We start from the raw sequence: 16,877 nt of genomic DNA, 5'->3' as shown, positions 1-16,877 counted from the left end.
AACTACTGTTTTCGCCTCATGTCTTTCGCTTCCAGCTACCTTTCCCCTTTCGCGTTCCTTTTCATCGTTCCTCTTTCGGTCGTATTTTTGAGCAGCCACCACCCTCCGGTAATTTTCAAAACCCGCAATGATGTCACTGCAGCCGAAACGGCATGAGCGTTTGACCCGCCCGATCGTCATCGGCTCCATCGATCTGATGCCCGGCCCACGGGCGAACCCTCGCTCCCATCCAATCCGACGCGCGCGGCGGGCCTAGAGGGACGGTTTCCTACCCACTCGGCGTACTGTACTGCTTCACGCCGGCCCTGTCCGCTGCTCCAGCGCAACCAATGATCGCCAAGGCGGGCCTCCGGAGCAGGGCTGTCCGCGTACCCGGTACGCGGACAGACAGTGTACTCACTACGTCAATGCAATGTACTGGGTACCGCTCCCGACACCAAGCACAGCCCATGGTCCACCTTTAGCGCCCATCCCGCTGCAACAAAAATTTGTTTTCTACCCTTTGCCAAATGATGACGATAATTCCTAGGAATGACGATACCCGGTGAGTGGAGCCCGTTGTCTCAATACACTCGTTTGTCCCCGCCAATGACCTATGAGACCCAGGCCCGTATCAGTTTGCGCGAAATCTGCTCCTTGTATATATACTCTGCTGCTTTCCCTGGATTGACGGTGGCTATCTTCTTCTTCTGACGCATTCCTCCCTCTTTCCGCATTCGGGTCGTTGGTCCATCTTCCAGTGACTTCTCTCCAAGTAGTAGATCAACTACTTCGCACCTACTGCTTCTTTCTTCTCTATATCCTTTCTTCCTCCTTATCACCTCCATCATGCCTCGCTTCGATGACGCCGACTTTGGGGTCGATCCCTCTCCCCGGGACCCCCATCCGACCGATGCGATCGACGCTCGTTCGCCCATGGACCAGCGTGGTAGCGGCCTGGCCATCCCCTCGGAGAGTGGCAACACGATTGAGATCCCCGCGACTCGCAGCTCCATCAGTGATGCTGCTCAATTCATGCACAACCTGAGCCTGTCACCCTCGATGAAGGACCGCCGTGGCTCCCGCAACTCCTTTGGTACTTCGCTACCCATTCCGCGCTCACCGCGTCACTCGCGGCTGTCGACCGTTCAGAGACCCGGGGCTCCCTCGGTCTCGCGGGACATCCTGGCCTCGCAGGTGCAGGACATGTCCAAGGAGAAAGTGGCCGCTGCTAAGAACATGGCATTCGCTTTCGACATTGACGGTGTGCTGGCTCACGGCAATGAGCCCATTGAGGAGGCCAAGGAGGCCCTCCGGATGCTCAACGGCGATAACGAGCTGGGTATCAAAATCCCTTACATTCTGTTGACCAACGGTGGTGGCAAGACGGAAGTCGCCCGTTGTGCGCAACTCTCGGAGGTTCTGGATGCACCCATCTCCACGGACCAGTTCATTCAGTCGCACACTCCCATGCAGGCTCTGGCAGAGTACTACGAGACGGTGCTTGTGTGTGGTGGTGAGGGCTACATGGTCCGCGACGTGGCCGAGAGCTACGGATTCAAGAACGTCGTGCACCCCAAGGATGTGCTGGCGTGGGACCCTACCATCTCCCCGTGGCGCTCATTCACGCCCGAGGAGCGCGCTGGGGCCAAGCCCCGCGACTTCTCCAAGATGAAGTTCGACGCCATCCTGGTATTTGCCGACTCTCGCGACTACGCCACCGACATGCAGCTCATCATGGATCTTCTGCTTGCCGACGACGGCAAGCTCCTGACCCGCGCCTCGGACCCCGTCTCCAGGCGCATTCCCGTCTACTTCTCTCAGGGTGACCTGGTCTTCCCCACAGACCACAAGGGCCCACCCCGTTTGACCCAGGGTGCCTTCCGCATCGGCATCGAAGCCCAGTACAAGGCCATCACCGGTGTTGACCTCGAGCGTGTTGTCTACGGCAAGCCCGAGCGCGCCACCTACACCTACGCCGATGAGGTGCTCAAGTCATGGATGGAGCAGATCCACAACGAGAACCGCCTGCCCCAAAACATCTACATGGTCGGTGACAACCCTCAGTCCGATATCATCGGTGGAAACATGTACGGCTGGAACACCTGCCTAGTCCGTACTGGTGTCTTCCAGGGCAAGGAGGGCGAGAACGACCCCAACAACCCGGCCAACTTTGGTGTGTTCGACAACGTCCTCGAGGCCGTCAAGGCCGCCGTCCGCAAGGAACTCGGTCACGAGTTCAAGCTCAAGTGGAACCCCAAAGTCAACCCCGTCACCCACGGTGAGGGCGTGTCCGCCGTCGAGTAAGAAAGGACGAGCCTTACTTTCTATCATCAACCTTGGGAACCAAAATTGCGATGCTTTTTCTTTCAGGTGGCGTTGTGTTTTCTCTTTCCTGTTGTCATGTCATTTACCACTAGACTTCTTTCTTTATCTTGCATGCCCCCTCGATCTTTTCTCATTGAAACTCGGGGCAGGTTCTGGGCTTTAGGACTACTGATATCCTTTGGATTTTGATCGACTGCAGAGAAACGCAGATCTTCCATTGTTCATTTCTCTCTTTCTTTTTTCTATTACATAGACTGGGATTGTTTTTCCGATCTCTTTTTTATGATGTGTCATGACGCGAACAAGCTTTGCTTGTCCGCAAGCAGTGGGCTTACCCCATACCAATACCAGATCCGAACATTCCATCGATGATGTCGTCGACCATTTCCTTTTCGCTGTAATTTTCTATTTGCCTTTGGTGGCTTTTTGCAATGTGTATTTTTTTGTGTTTCTCAATTCAACAGGTGACTTAAATCGTTGACGACATCATGATCACTATGCTGAAAGGTCACGAGACAGTCTTATCATGATTGTCCTATCTTATCTTATCGTTAAGAGTACTCATTCCGATGTACGCAGGATACAATTTTGCAAATCCGCATTACTCCTGGTGTCTCAAAAATCAAAAAAAGAAAAACCAAGAATGATCTAGAAAAATTCCATCCATGTCTTTTCCCGCGGGTTCTATTCTTGTCTCACGCCACCCGCGCGTAGAGTAGTTACCGTTCGTAGATCACCGGGCCGGTACATTAGGAATGTTTCGGGAGCACAGATACAGGGGCAAGAAGGGAGGAAGTTCCAGGAAAATTTGTCAGCGGAGGCTAGCTGCTAACTAGGCTTCTAGGTCAGTCTAGAAGCTTGGGTCTGCGACACATCGTTTCCTGATGGGTTTAACCCCTAAAAGCCTGATGCGGGAACTGAGGAGTGGCAATGACGCACGACCCCATTGTGGCGGATGCGGATACATGGCTATGTGCTTTGTTTATAGTCGTACTAACCACCTAACCCAAAGAAAGACAGAAAAAGAAGAAGCAGAAGAAGTACATGTGGGGAGGGAGAGACAGAGGAGTTCTAGAAGCTGTTGTTTAAGACTGTTTGTCTTGCGGGAGTGGTGCGGTATTTTGATCCATGGTAATCTTAGGGAATAATCAAGGAAGCTAGGCTATTGCAATGGAGGTAGAACTTTGATGGTGGAGTGCCCTTCGGTTTCTCCAATTGATAGAATACAGGGGAGTCATTGGTGATCATCAGAGAAATTATGGGAGTTTGCGAATTGATAGAATAGTATCTCTAGTTGTGCAAGCAATGACCCCGCCCGGGAACATTAGCTCTGTGGAGAGTCCCCGAGAGGAGAGAGCCCATGGGATTACGTTGGGATGCTGTCTTTTTATCAGGGATGGATACAATGCTCTCTTTTATGCGGTTGACATTGAATTGTGCTATGCCATCTCCGTCCACCAATGCGGTATCTCCAAGTACTGGCATTATACAACCGTGATCAAGCCTTTGCCAACCCGGCGGTAGGATGCCGCGTCAAGCCGGCCTCTCCGCAGGAATGGCGGATTGTGGTTGACGAAACGGGCTGAGCAGGTGACGCAGTCAGGTGATGGTGGAACACGAATGGCGTGGTAGTTGTTACATAACGGGAATCCCACCACACTCTGGGGTACAGTTCGCGTTAGTCACGGAAATCGACATTCTCTGACGCCATGGTGCAGAATGAGCACTATGCAGGGGTAGCTGTGACTGAGCCCTCGACAACACAACAGTTGAGACAACTCTTGATGAATGTCCGCCACAACCATGGCTGCTGTCCTTGTTCGCCCCATGTGGCCGCGACCCATGGGTTTTCGCCTCCCCCTTCGCCGCTCTGCTCGTCTACAAAAAAGTGGCCCTGAGCCGAATCTGATCGGTGGGCCGAAGCCAACCGCTATGCTACTCGGGTTTCCGTGACTAACAGCTTCGCATTTTTCTTCCCTTTCCCTCCTTCCCACCACAACTATTCCCCCTCCCCGCCTGTGTTAGCCCTAAAACGACCCTTGTGAAAAGCCGGAAAAGGCCTCTGTGGAATCCGGGGAAATTGTTTAGAATTTTTTTTGGCTTTCCTTCGCCCGTCCTTCCACACGCTACCACCCTAGTTACTAGTCACCTGTCGCTGGGGCCCTTATAGAGGGCCATCCCTCTCACTTGCTCCCAAGATGGCTTCTGTTACTCCTGCTCCCGCTCCCACCAAACCGGCCATCCCTCGCTTCACCACCGCGCCCACTGGTGATATCCCCATCGCCTCGCGCGACTCGTCTCCTTCCTCCTGCGACACCCCGGACGGCTCGCGGTCTAGCAGCCGCCGCCGCCCATCCTTTGGCTCTATCAAAGAAGACACCGACGGTATGTACCCTCCCCCCTTGGCTATTATGGCTGCGGATGTTAATGTACGCGACTAGGTATTGCGCAATCGTTCGTCGACAGCCACCAGAGTGGTTCTCCCAAGGAGTCGAGCAAGGCCGACATTCCCGCCGTCGACATGCAGCAGAGTCCCGACTTCTGCTGCCCCTGTGGTGGCTTCCTGGGTTGGAAACAGATTCGCCTGGGAGGCAAGAGCCTGAGCCGCAGCTATAGCGATCTCCGCCACCTCGGCAGCACGCACGGCCGTGGCTGGGCGTGGGAGACGACTGATACCGCCAGAAACCTGCGGCCGCCCAAGGCCCCCGAGGTCGAGGTGAAACAGGTACTCCCGCCACCCGGGACGTCTCCGCTAGAGAAGCTCCCGCCGGAGGTTTTGGGTAGGTTTGGAGCGACCGAACTAAAAAATGCCATGTGCTAACCCCGGGTATCAGATCAAATCATTTCCCACCTCGCGCTGGATGTGCCCCCCAATGGCTACACGCCCCGGAATGTCGACCTCGTCTCGTGTCTGCTTACGTCGCGCACGTTGCACGCCGCCACTCTGAGCGTGTTGTACAGGAACATGACCTTCCCGCACTCTATCATCTTCTCCAAGGCACTCAATCATATGTCGCAGTACCCGGCCCTGGGTACCCTCGTGCGCCGCCTAGACTTCTCGCACTTCACCTCTGTTGGTCTGGGTCGCACCAAGCAGATGAACGCCGAGATTCAGAACCTGACCTCGAAGACGCTGCTGAAGTGCCTTGATCTTCTGCCCAACCTGAAGGAATGTCTGCTGCAGGAGCATCTGGAAGGCGATATCAGTGTGGATATTGTGCGCAAATTGTTCATGGGCCTGCCCAATCTCCGTGCCGTGGATTTCAGCGGTTGCTCGACCCAATCGTTCTCCAATATCTTCAAGGAAGCTTTGACCGCTGGCCCTGTGTTGCCCATGAGCATGCCCAATCTGAAACGCATCTCGTTGCACGAATGCAGCACCCTTCCGGCTGGTATCTTTGATCTTCTGTTGCCACGGCTGATCAATCTCACGCACCTTGATCTCACCCACACACAAGTCAATGACTCGGCTCTTTTCACCATTCCGGAAACGGCCCGCATCACGCATCTGAGCCTGTCTCGCTGCATGCGCCTTCGCAGCTCCGCTGTGGTCGAGTTTTTGACCACCCACCCGGCCGTCAACGAGTCTCTGGTGTACCTGAATCTCCTGACGGATCCGACACGTTTCCGTCTACTGGAGGAGGGAGATGTCACAGCACTGCTGCCCCAGCTCCCCGACACCCTTCGCTCCCTCAACTTGGGCGGGGCGAAGGTGACCTCGGAGCATGCACCGCTTCTGGTGCCTCTGACGAAGCACTTGGAGGAGCTGGGCCTGAGTTCTGCCGACCTCTCCGTCAAGGACGTCAATTCACTCTTCAAACCCCAGGAGCAGGGGCAGGACTCTGGGACACAGAAGACCTATGCTCCAAGCACGTTGTGCTATCTTGATCTTGCCAAGGTGCCGCAGCTGACGCTCGGTGCCATCTTCAACACTGGAACGTGTGCGCTGCTGACAGCACAGAGCTACCCGCTGCAGGTCATCGAATTCAGTGACAAGATCATCACCCCTCTGCGTGAGCGGGCCAAGACCCAGCGCGTCTCCGTTGGCTGGACGGTGCGGGAACTGGGCCGACGAGGCTGGTACGTCCGCGACCCAGCATCCATGCCCAACCAGCCCGTGGACGATGGCTTCCGCTCCTGGAAGATGGGTGCTCGATGGTGGGGTATGCGCAAGATACCCATGGCTGTGGGCGATGTGGGCGGCATCTACGGACATTACATGTTCAAAAAATGATTTTTTTTTTTTTTTTTTTCGTTCTCGGAAAAAAAAGCGTCTCATGATTTTTTTCTGCTTATACCCTTGATATCTCTGCCTTTGTTTTGACTATCATGACTGATGATTATCCGGACTATCTATGCATGGCGGCGCGCAACTTGGCTGACGAATTACGGCATTCTGGCTCCTGGCTTCGGGTTCGTGCTCTTGGTCGCGTCTTGTCTTTGGTTTTGCATAGCATTCGGGACTTCTTCAGCGTTTCTTCTTGCGTGTTGATAGTTGACTGCTGCATGGCGTTTTTATTCATTGCTTGGCCAATCTCATATAATCTCCATTTCTTCTTCACTTCCCTCTTCTGGTAGATACATAATTCGTACACTTTGACTTGAGATTCTACAGTAAACAAGAGTTACCTAGGGCCTGGCCTAACAGCTGACTGTTCCTGGTCATGTGACCGTATCTATCAATTACTCGTTCCCTCGTCTTCAACTTCATCACCCACACTCGCCTCAAGGCTTCTGGACCTTCCTCGCCTCAGCAGAACCTGTGGGGCATTTTATCATCCAGATGGGCGGTGTCATTTCTGGTGCCCAGGACAGTGGAAGCTGTCAACCATCCACGCCACGATGGCACCTCCAAGCGGAGCGGCCTTGTACAATAAGAGAGATGGCACCCTGACCATGGCCCAGGATGAGCAATCCATCTCCTGGATTCCTGCAGCAGGAGGCGCCACGGGTACGGTCACCATCTCCGTGGCAAACATTACCAGTACGTGTCTTTTTCCCCATCCTTGATAATAGCATGGCTAATTTCCTCGCGTCGGCAAAAAGACCTACAGCAGACTCCCGCCAGTGCTAAAAAAGTGATGCTGAAGATCTTTGTCCAGCCACCCAACGCGGCGCCCAACACCAACGAGACCTATATTTTCCAATTCACGGCCGGAGAAAACGCGCGTCCGCAGGCTGATGCGATCAAAGATGCACTTAGCACGCGGATCAACGCGGGGAAGGCTGGGACTCCTTCGCAGACACCAGTCCCCGGGGGAGGAGGAGGAGGAGGGGGCATGTCAGCAGCGATGGCTATTGCAAATGCGGTTTCCTCGGCAGGGGCATCCAAAAACCCGTGGGACGATGATAACCGGCTGCGGGCGGACGTGGAACTGCAGCAGTCTCTGCTGAAAACTGACCCGACGCTCAAGAGCATGTTCATGGAGTCACTGGCCACAAAACCGGATACCCTGAGCGCCGCGCAATTCATGTCACAGTTCTGGTCGACGCGGCTACATCTCCTGCGCGCGCATGCCATCGAGCGCGGCCAGACTCGCGGCTCGTACAATGTGCTCTCGACGCTGAAGCCGCGCGTGGAGGACAACGTGACTCGCTTGAATATCAGCAAGGAGCAGATTCAGTTGATCTTCACGCAACACCCGCTCGTCAAGCGGGTCTACGATGACAATGTCCCCAAACTGACCGAGCAGCAATTTTGGTCGCGGTTCTTTCAGAGTCGGCTGTTTAAAAAGCTGCGTGGGGAGCGCATCTCTGAGGCGGATGCTACCGATCTCGTGCTGGATAAATATCTCCGTGCGGACGAAGAGGCTGAGCCGGAGCGCGAGGCGAATATCCATGGCTTTTTGAATCTGGCTGGAAATGAGGTCCACAACAGCCAGCGTCGTGGGAATCGGCCCGATCTGGACATGCGGCCTTCTGGCGCGGATAGAGTGCCTATTATCCGCACGCTGAACAATCTCAGTGAGAAGATCATGGCGAATGTTGCGCCGGCGGATGGAGACCCGAATGCACCCGCCGGCTTGGATGAGGAGACCTGGAACAAGCTACAATTACAGGATCTGCGAGGCGACGAAGCGCAGGACCGGCTTACCTTGAATATTCGCGACCAGAGCCAATTTTTCTCACAGGCTCAAGAGGAAGAACAGGGCGGACAGTTCGCACAGCAGGACCCAACCCAGATCCTGCAGGCTCTCCGCACGGACATTGAGCAGAGCCTGCCCTTGGGTGGCACAACCCAACTCCGCAAGCTTGTCGATGGTGATGATGAAGACGAGGAGATGGAAGAAGTGTCCGCCAGCAGAAAATCCACACAGGAAGCCTTCGCGCAGATCCTAGAAGCAGTCCGTGAGCGACGCACCCAGACATCAGAGACCTCCGCGTCCGAGACGTACGGACTATCGCAGGCGATGTACGACCGGCTAACATTAACCCACGCAACCTCCACCGAATTCCTGCACCAATTCTGGCAGGCCTTTTTGTCAGGCAACCCCGACCGCGCGGGCGAAGTCACCTCGCTAGCGGAGTCGCTCCAGCGCGCAGAAGAGCGCATCCACGCCGTGGAACGCGACGCCGAGGCCGAGCGCCAGGTTGAGTGTGAGCAGATCAAGCAGAAGGTGCTGCAGGTCGTGCAGAGCACAGGCAGGAGACCGAATCAGAAGGATCTGAATGCTAGGATGAATGCTGTGCCCGGCGGTGGGAAGGTCGTTACGCACTTGCTGAAACCGACGCTGGAGGCGCTCAAGCACGCCGGGCAGGAGTATCAGATAGCGTTGGCGCAAGCCAAGGAAAAAGAAATGGCATTATAGGGGAATGGCATTTGTCAGTTAAACATATACTTTACATTCATACAAAAATGTGTTACTATCTCATACTTGCTAGGCATACCGCAAGTCGGGGGTTGTCTTTTGGTTTAGCGTAGGTAATCCCCGACCTAGATCTGAATTGTTGTATTCCTAGATGGTTCCGGTGAATTATAGTCGGTTCCCTAATAGTTAAGAATCTGCTAAGCAAGAATAGAAAGTATAAAGGAAGGATATCATCTAGTGGTGAAAAGATCGGAGGTAGTACGTAGTTATACTTAGGGCAACGACGTTTCCCCAGACGCCATCTGTCCCCTCCACTTCGATCCACCTCACCTCACCTCACCACACTCCCTTCTCTACATACATCATCCACCTCCCAAACAGCGGTGCATGCTTGCAATAAAACCTCCAAGATGCTCACCTCCGGCCTAACAAATGCGCCTCTCACGAAAGCCCTCCTGGTCTACACGATCGCTTCCTCGATCGCGCTGTCTCTCTTCGACCTGAAACACATGGCCGCCATCCACGTCTCGCCGCACTTCTGGCCCTACGCACAGTTCTGGCGCGCGGCTGTCTGGCAGGTTGCTGGGTTTACGAATTCCACGGAGGCACTTTTTGCGGCGATGCTGGTTTATCATCTCCGGGTTGTGGAGAGGGCCTGGGGAAAGCGGAAGATGGCGGTTAGTCTCACCAACCAATTTCTTCTGGGAGAGACGAAGGGGAAGGAGAATATGAAATTGCAGAGGAAGGGATTGAATGGGAAGAAGGGAATTGGCTAATTGATGTTCTTCTATATTGCAGACTTTCCTTCTTACGACGCTGCCCTACACGACTTTCCTGCCGCCTATACTGCTCGCGCTCCTCCTGCGCCCGCTCTCGCTCAACACGCTCAATTACCTGCCTTCTGGTCCGACGGCCGCGGTCTTTGCTCTGCTGGCACAGTACCATGCCGTGATTCCGCATGTGTTTCGGTATCGGATCGGGACGACGGCGTCTCGCAGCACCACCACTCACACCTCAACCAGTACCGCCAATGATACCACCACAAGCAACAGCACAACTACAACAGACCCTACTATGGCAACTCAATCCGAAGCAACAACACAACAGCAACAATCAAGCAAACCCCCCAGCCCCAGCTTAACCCTCGTCCTCTCCGACAAATCCCCCACCTACCTCATCGCCGCACAGCTCGCCCTCTCCCAGTTCCCGTGCACGCTGCTGCCCGCTCTGGTCGGGTGGGTCGTCGGCGTGGCGTGGCGCGCGGAGCTGCTCCCAGGTCTCTCGCCTTCTAGCCATGGGTTCCGTGTTCCGGCGTGGATAGTCGGCGAGCGTGAGCGGCGGAACGTCGCTTCGGGGAATATTGGTGCTGGCGCGGCGGAGAGGGAGCGGTATGAGGACTTGAGGAGGAGGTTGGAGGGGGAAGCCGCTAGTGCTTCGGCTTCCGGGTTGGAGGGAGAGGAGGGTGTGCAGAGGAGGAATGCTGGTGGTGGGGGATTTGTGGACAGACTGAGGGGTGCTTTTTGATTCTTATACAGTAGTGTAGCGGGATTGAATGATAATGATTGACACGTCTTCAATGCAATGCTCTAGAAGATTTTACCAAGTACCCAAACACCGTAACCCAAGTACCTATACTAACTATCCAGCGAGAACCACAGAAATCCGTCTATCTACCGCCCATTGCGACTCCGTCTCATATTCTCCTTGCACTCATTGCAGTACCATTTGACTAGAAAATGAACCCAATTAGCATATATTCTGACCCTGCACACGTTATAAAACTCACCATTCTTCCCCGGCGGCTTGGTCAACCCCACACACGACAGATGGAACCACTCGCGCGGACAAGCGTCATTATCACAAGCGACCATCTCCCCGAAACTGATCTCGTTGCAGTAGCAGTATCGCGGCTCGCCTTCTTCGTCCTCGTCGTCGCCCTCATGCAGCGATTCCTCTTCAGACAGAATCTCCGGCTGAACGGCGCGGGCAGTCTTCTTCTGGGTGCGTTTGGCTGGCGCGGGATCCGTGCTGCGAGTGGGTCGGGAGCGTGGCTGGGTGTTGTTATTGGATTCGGCAAATGTGCCTATGACGGGCGTCGAGGTCTTGGAGGAGCGGCCCTTTGTTTCGGGCTCGATGGAGTGGGCGGACTTGGTGTCCAGATCTTCACGCCTGGCTGCTGCGACTAGAGCGTCACCATCGTAAACGCCACGCTGGGCATCAGTGCCAGCCAGTTCATTCTTGACGCCTCCTTCTCGGGGCGTGGATTTGGAGTCGGCGGGTTTATTGTTAGATTGACGATTGGACGCCGAGGACATCGGCCGCGCCCGTGCGTTACTGGTCTGCCCGGCGTTTTGCTGTGTGCGCGAGGCCTGCGGTCGTGCCGTCGCATTGGGTCCTGGGCTGGCCACTCTTCCGGGAGCATTGAAGGTTCCTACCAGAGGCGATGGGGCCATAACAGGCGAGCCAGCATTGGAAGTAGGGATGGGTTTCTTGCGCGCCGCAGCCGTATTCGGATTAGGTGCACGAGACCGTTTCTTCTCAGCTGCGTCCTTGGAATTGACACCACCGCGGCTGCTGGCAGACCGGTCCATCGGTGTACCAGAGTCCATAGCCATTGCCCGTTCCACCTTCCGACGTTTCGCGCCGTCGGCATCACCACGGACCCTTGCGCCGGCGGTCTTGCGAGAGCCGGGCCGTGTATCCTCATAATCCATATCAACTTGCGCGCGACGCTGCTTCCGCGCCAGGACAGCTTCCCGACGCGCCTCACTGCGAGTAGCAGCCTCGGCCTCGTGGAACGCATGCGTCAAGACCCGTCGTTGAGAGACTGCCTCGCGACGCGGGCGCTCGTTGGTCGCTGTCTTCGCGGCACTCTTGTTCGAGTAGGCCCAATGTTCCAGACTGCCCAGACGAGCCTCCTCGCTGATTTCACCCGCGATGTAGGGGAACACGGTATCCAATCGCACGATCTGGCGATCCAGTTCCTCGTTGGCATTGGAGATGACATGGTTTTTCTCGTCGGCCGTCATCATGAGATCGGAAAGGTTCTGCCGCACACGGTCGAGGAGCAGGCGACGGTTTTTGCTCTCGGCGGTTTCGGGGGGCTGCGCGAGGTCCTACAGACAAGAAAAAATCAGATCAAGATAACTCCCAGAACCCACAAAGTCAACATACATTGGGCAGAAAATCTTCACGAACCACACCACCCACAATGGGCGCCGGATGGGGAGGATACGGCACGGGCTGCGACTCCGAGGAGGACTTGAGCAGCTGCAGCAGATTCTCTTCAAGCGCCCATGCCTTCGCATCAACCTCCTTCAACAGGGAGCTGTGACGGCGGAATTCCCTGGGCAGAGCGGTGATGGCATCCGTGAAATGTGTCAGCGCAGGGTAGAACCCGTGCGGAACAGGGGGCATGGCGGGAATCTCGACGGTTGAGCCGCGACCGAAGGCGAAGGACGACCGGCCGATGGTCTTGGAAGTGCGCGAGGGGTTCGTGCGGGTCTGGCGGGATGATTGCCGGATTCCCTGGCCCGTGGGCTGGTGGAGGGCGGACGAAGGGACGGCGGACATGGTGAACAAGAGCAGGGTAGGTCAGGCTCGGAGGATGGAAGGCGGAGGGGGGCAACCTGGCCCTGTCCTGTGAAAAGAGAGAAGATCCAGAGAAATCAATGGGGCTCAGGAATGGTCTGACACCGCGTACAACATGGAATAACACGCAGATGGACAGACGGCGTCGAGTGCAAGCGGACGGGCGATAGGAAGTCTGAGTGCGGAGAAGATCAGGTGAGTTTACACCTGCTGTCTCAGGCATACATAGCTGAGTCAGGAGCGTTTGAGCGAGTGTGATGTCATCCAGGTACCATATGACTGCCTGAGGCAACAAGTAAGCTTATCCACGATAAGAGAGTGCGGGCTTATACAGTAGATATGCCAAGAACATGAACTACGTAGTATGACCAAAGAATTCTATGGGTTATAGAATAACCATACAAGCAAATCCAACCTATGCAAAAGCCAAAATGTCTGTATTTTACAAAACACCGGATGCTACCGTAGGTTATAAACGGGGCTGAGGATCAGGCGTCAAGAGGGCACACACCCAACACGCACTTCGGTGTCCACAACAGCAACAGAGAGTTAAAAATCATACACAAAGGGTGGTACAAAAGGAAGATATTTGACGCTAGCTCCCACCACACAACCGACGGAACATAAGAAAACCAACTCAACTCTGTATGACAGCAAAAAGCACATCTACTCGCCCTTCAGACGCTCCTGGTGAACGGAGAAAGCATCCTCCAGGAACTCCTGCTCCTCCTTGAGGTGGACGGCCTTGAGACCGGTCGCGACAGAGGCGCTGGGCGAGCGGCCGGCGTACATGACGTGGCGGCGGTTGTGGTGCTCGGTAGCGTTGAGCAGGGTCTCGATACGCGGCTGGACGAAGGACCAGGCACCGGCGTTCAGAGGCTCCTCCTGGCACCACACGATGTTGCGGGCGTTGGGGTAGCTGTCCAGGTTCTCGCGCAGCTGGTCCCATGGGAAGGGGTGCAGCTGCTCGACACGGGTGATGGCCGTGTTGCGGATGCCGTTGGCCTCGCGGTGCTTGACGAGCGCGGCGTACACCTGGCCAGAGCAAATAACCACGCGCTCGATCTTCTCCGGTGCGTCGATGGTGGTGCCGTGGGCCGGGTCGCGGACGATCCACTGGAAGTGCGAGTCGTCGGTGAAGGCCTCGATGTCAGAGCGGGCAATCGGGTGGCGCAGCAGCGACTTCGAGAAGAAGATGATCAGAGCTGTACCAAATAAGTTAGCTTAGTGATTCAACGTGAGAAGAAAAGAATACGTACGCTTGCGGAACTGACGGTGCATCTGGCGACGCAGCAGATGGAACAGGTTAGAAGGCTCGGTCATGCAGGCAATCTGCATGTTGCAGTCCTGGTGCTGGCGGTCCAGCTTCTCCGGCGCTGGGAACACGCGGGGCTCCTCGTTGCACAGCTGCAGCCAGCGCTCCATGCGACCGGACGAGTGCTCGGGACCCTGGCCATCGTAACCGTGGGGCAGGGAGACCACCAGACCGGAACGCTGCAGCCACTTGGTTTCACCGGAGGCGATGAACTGGTCAATGATACACTGAGCGTTGTTGGCAAAGTCGCCGAACTGAGCCTCCCACATGACTAGAGCGTTGGGCGAGGTCAGGGAGTAACCATATTCGAAGCCAAGGCAACCAAACTCGCTCAGGGACGAGTTGGAGATCACGAAGCTGCCCTGCTTGTCGCTGATGTGCTGCAGGGGAGTGTAGGTGGCCTCATTCTCCTGGTCGTGCAGGACAGCGTGACGCTGGGAGAAGGTACCACGCTCGACATCCTGTCCAGAGACACGGACATGGTAGCCCTCATCGACGAGCGAACCGAAAGCAAGAGCCTCGGCGGTGGCCCAGTCGATGTTCTTGCCCTCATCGACAGCCTTCTTGCGGCCGCTCAAGATACGCTTGAGGTTGCGGTGAAGAGTGAAGTCCTTGGGAGCACCGCTGACCTTGTCGGCAATATGGCGCAACATGTTGGTATCCACGGCGGTGGGCAGGTGAGGAAGCACCTCGGTGGCCAGCTCCTTGGGCGTCTTGAAGTTGTTCCAGGCAGAGGTCAACCATTCCTTGCTGGTGGGCTGGTAGTCGCGGCTGCGGTCGAAGCTGTCGTTCAGCATGCCCCAGACCCACTTCTTGTGCTCATCGATGTCCTCCTTGGTGAAGGTACCCTCGTTGATCAGCTTCTCGATGTAGGTGTCGAGCTGAGCCTTCTGGGAGGCAATGCGCTTGTACATCAGGGGCTGGGTGAAAGAAGGCTGGTCGGTCTCGTTGTGACCCTGTTTACGGTAGCAGACGATGTCAATGACAACGTCGCGCTTGAACTCGGCGCGCCAGTCGGCGGCGACCTGGCAGACGTAGTTGACGGCCTCAACGTCGTCGGCATTCACGTGGAAGACGGGGGCATCAATGGACTTGGCAATGTCCGAGCAGTACGGAGTGGACCGGGCAAAACGAGGGTCCGTGGTGAAACCGATCTGGTTGTTCACAACGATGTGGATGGTACCACCGGTTGAGTAAGCCGGAAGGGAGTGGAAGCCCATGGTCTCGTAAACAACGCCCTGGGCGGCAAAGGCGGCGTCACCGTGAAGCAAGACACCCATGGCCGAGTCGTAGTTGGTCTCATCGTTGTTGTAGTGCTGGATAGAACGGGTCTTGCCCAGAACAACGGGATCCTCGGCCTCCAGATGGGACGGGTTGGCCACCAGAGAGAGCTGCACGCGCTTACCGGAGGGGGTCGGGCGCTCAAAGTTCATACCCAAGTGATACTTGACATCACCGGAGCCCTCGTCGGACGGCTCGGTCGAACCAGCAAACTCACTGAAGATGGACTCGTTCGGTTTCCGGACCACGTTGGACAGCACGTTGAGACGACCACGGTGAGGCATACCAATGACAATGTCCTTGATGCCGTAGTCGACGCTGCGGTCAATCAAGGCCTTCATACCGGGAACAAGAGTCTCACAGCCCTCCAGGCCGAAACGCTTGTCGTTGGGGAACTTGGTTGCTAGGAAAGACTCGAAGCTGGAACTCCAAATCAGACGGTCGAGAATACGACGCTTGTCATCGACGGAGTAATGGTAAGGCTCGGGGATCTCGAAGCGGTCACGGATCCAGTCGCAGGGCTTGCGGTCAGGAATGTGGATGTATTCCACACCGTACGAGCCGCAGTAGATTCTCTCGCAGGCGGCAATGATCTCGCGAAGGGTCATGGTCTTGCGGCTCTCCGTGAGGAAACGCGGCAGAATACCGGGTCCCAGGGCAAATTCCTCGTCCAGATCGCGCTCGGTGAACCCGTAGTGGTCCAGCTCGAGCTCCTTGGGCTTGTCGTAGCCGAAGGCCTCGGCCTCACCACGGATACCGAGAGGATCAATCTTGGCCTTGTGGTGACCACGGGCCTGGTAAGCACGCACCAGAAGCTGAACCTTCAAGTGGTTCGCGACATCAGCGCCCGCAGCGAGACCGGTCCCAGGCATAGTCTGGGGAACGCCACCGGTAGGGGTAGGGACAAGGGTGGGCGGAGGCGTGAAGGCCTGGGAGATGGGCATGTTACCCTCTTCCATGTTCTTGAAGTAGGTCTGCCACGAGATGTGGACAGAGGACGGGTCCTTCTTCCACGCCAGATACATTTCATCGATATAGTTGGCGGTGTTTCCCGAGAGGAAGGAATCGTTTGGGTCCTGTATTCCACGAAAGGCAAAACAAAGGCGCGCCGTCGCGTTAGTCTGTTGAATTCTCGTCGTTCGGCGCAGATATTCATGGATCACGACCGATCGTCAAAGGCTATTGTAGCTTACCACTCCCTTGCTCGTCTCCTCCGCGGATACCGCATAGTATCGTGCGCCGTTGAAAGCGCGGTCGACAACAGCCAGAGGACGGCGGGCCGTCAAACCAAAGCCGGAGGACTTGGAGGCGCCGCGAACATTCGAAGCCAGGTGAACGGTTCTCCGGCATGAAGAACAGGCAGCACCACGCAGCATACCGCTACGGGTGGCCTTCAAAGCAGTGTTTCTGAACATTGCGGGATTTTTTTCTTTCTTTCAGGCGAACCAGGAGGATCTGACGTAACCCAATCGAAGGGGGAAAAAATCACTCGTAATGAAGAATCGAGATTCTGTACTGTTTGCCATGGGACGAGTCAGCGGACCAACACATACGAGGCGAAGGCGTTGTTTTCT

General features: G+C 55.8%; 6 protein-coding genes across 6 annotated transcripts; 4 read left to right on the top strand and 2 right to left on the bottom strand.

Moving 5' to 3' along the window:
- Positions 1 to 828: 828 nt before the first annotated feature.
- Positions 829 to 2,286, top strand: N7474_006737 (phosphatidyl synthase; the record flags this gene model as incomplete). The annotated part of the gene is made up of 1 exon (XM_057198147.1): positions 829 to 2,286. One exon carries the CDS (start codon positions 829 to 831, stop codon positions 2,284 to 2,286), a length of 1,458 nt encoding a protein of 485 aa, XP_057051587.1.
- Positions 2,287 to 4,505: 2,219 nt separating this feature from the next.
- On the top strand, positions 4,506 to 6,541 carry N7474_006736 (Leucine Rich Repeat domain protein; the record flags this gene model as incomplete). The annotated part of the gene is made up of 3 exons (XM_057198146.1): positions 4,506 to 4,692; positions 4,749 to 5,087; positions 5,142 to 6,541. 3 exons carry the CDS (start codon positions 4,506 to 4,508, stop codon positions 6,539 to 6,541), a joined length of 1,926 nt encoding a protein of 641 aa, XP_057051586.1.
- Positions 6,542 to 7,149: 608 nt separating this feature from the next.
- On the top strand, positions 7,150 to 9,116 carry N7474_006735 (TFIIH subunit TFB1 family protein; the record flags this gene model as incomplete). The annotated part of the gene is made up of 2 exons (XM_057198145.1): positions 7,150 to 7,291; positions 7,354 to 9,116. The coding sequence occupies 2 exons, from the start codon at positions 7,150 to 7,152 to the stop codon at positions 9,114 to 9,116; spliced, it is 1,905 nt and encodes a 634-aa protein (XP_057051585.1).
- Positions 9,117 to 9,526: 410 nt separating this feature from the next.
- Positions 9,527 to 10,640, top strand: dscB (the record flags this gene model as incomplete). Its single annotated transcript, XM_057198144.1, has 2 exons — positions 9,527 to 9,793; positions 9,915 to 10,640. The coding sequence occupies 2 exons, from the start codon at positions 9,527 to 9,529 to the stop codon at positions 10,638 to 10,640; spliced, it is 993 nt and encodes a 330-aa protein (XP_057051584.1).
- Positions 10,641 to 10,786: 146 nt separating this feature from the next.
- On the bottom strand, positions 10,787 to 12,689 carry N7474_006733 (putative PHD finger domain protein (Ing1); the record flags this gene model as incomplete). The annotated part of the gene is made up of 3 exons (XM_057198143.1): positions 10,787 to 10,845; positions 10,903 to 12,232; positions 12,291 to 12,689. 3 exons carry the CDS (start codon positions 12,687 to 12,689, stop codon positions 10,787 to 10,789), a joined length of 1,788 nt encoding a protein of 595 aa, XP_057051583.1.
- Positions 12,690 to 13,373: 684 nt separating this feature from the next.
- On the bottom strand, positions 13,374 to 16,718 carry kgd1 (alpha-ketoglutarate dehydrogenase KGD1; the record flags this gene model as incomplete). The annotated part of the gene is made up of 3 exons (XM_057198142.1): positions 13,374 to 13,912; positions 13,967 to 16,379; positions 16,497 to 16,718. 3 exons carry the CDS (start codon positions 16,716 to 16,718, stop codon positions 13,374 to 13,376), a joined length of 3,174 nt encoding a protein of 1,057 aa, XP_057051582.1.
- Positions 16,719 to 16,877: the final 159 nt, after the last annotated feature.

Source organism: Penicillium riverlandense (genome assembly GCF_028828495.1).
Source record: "Penicillium riverlandense strain IBT 135883 chromosome Unknown utg000006l_segment0_segment0, whole genome shotgun sequence".
Lineage (NCBI taxonomy): Eukaryota > Fungi > Ascomycota > Eurotiomycetes > Eurotiales > Aspergillaceae > Penicillium > Penicillium riverlandense.
This window is presented reverse-complemented; position numbering and strand designations above follow the sequence as displayed.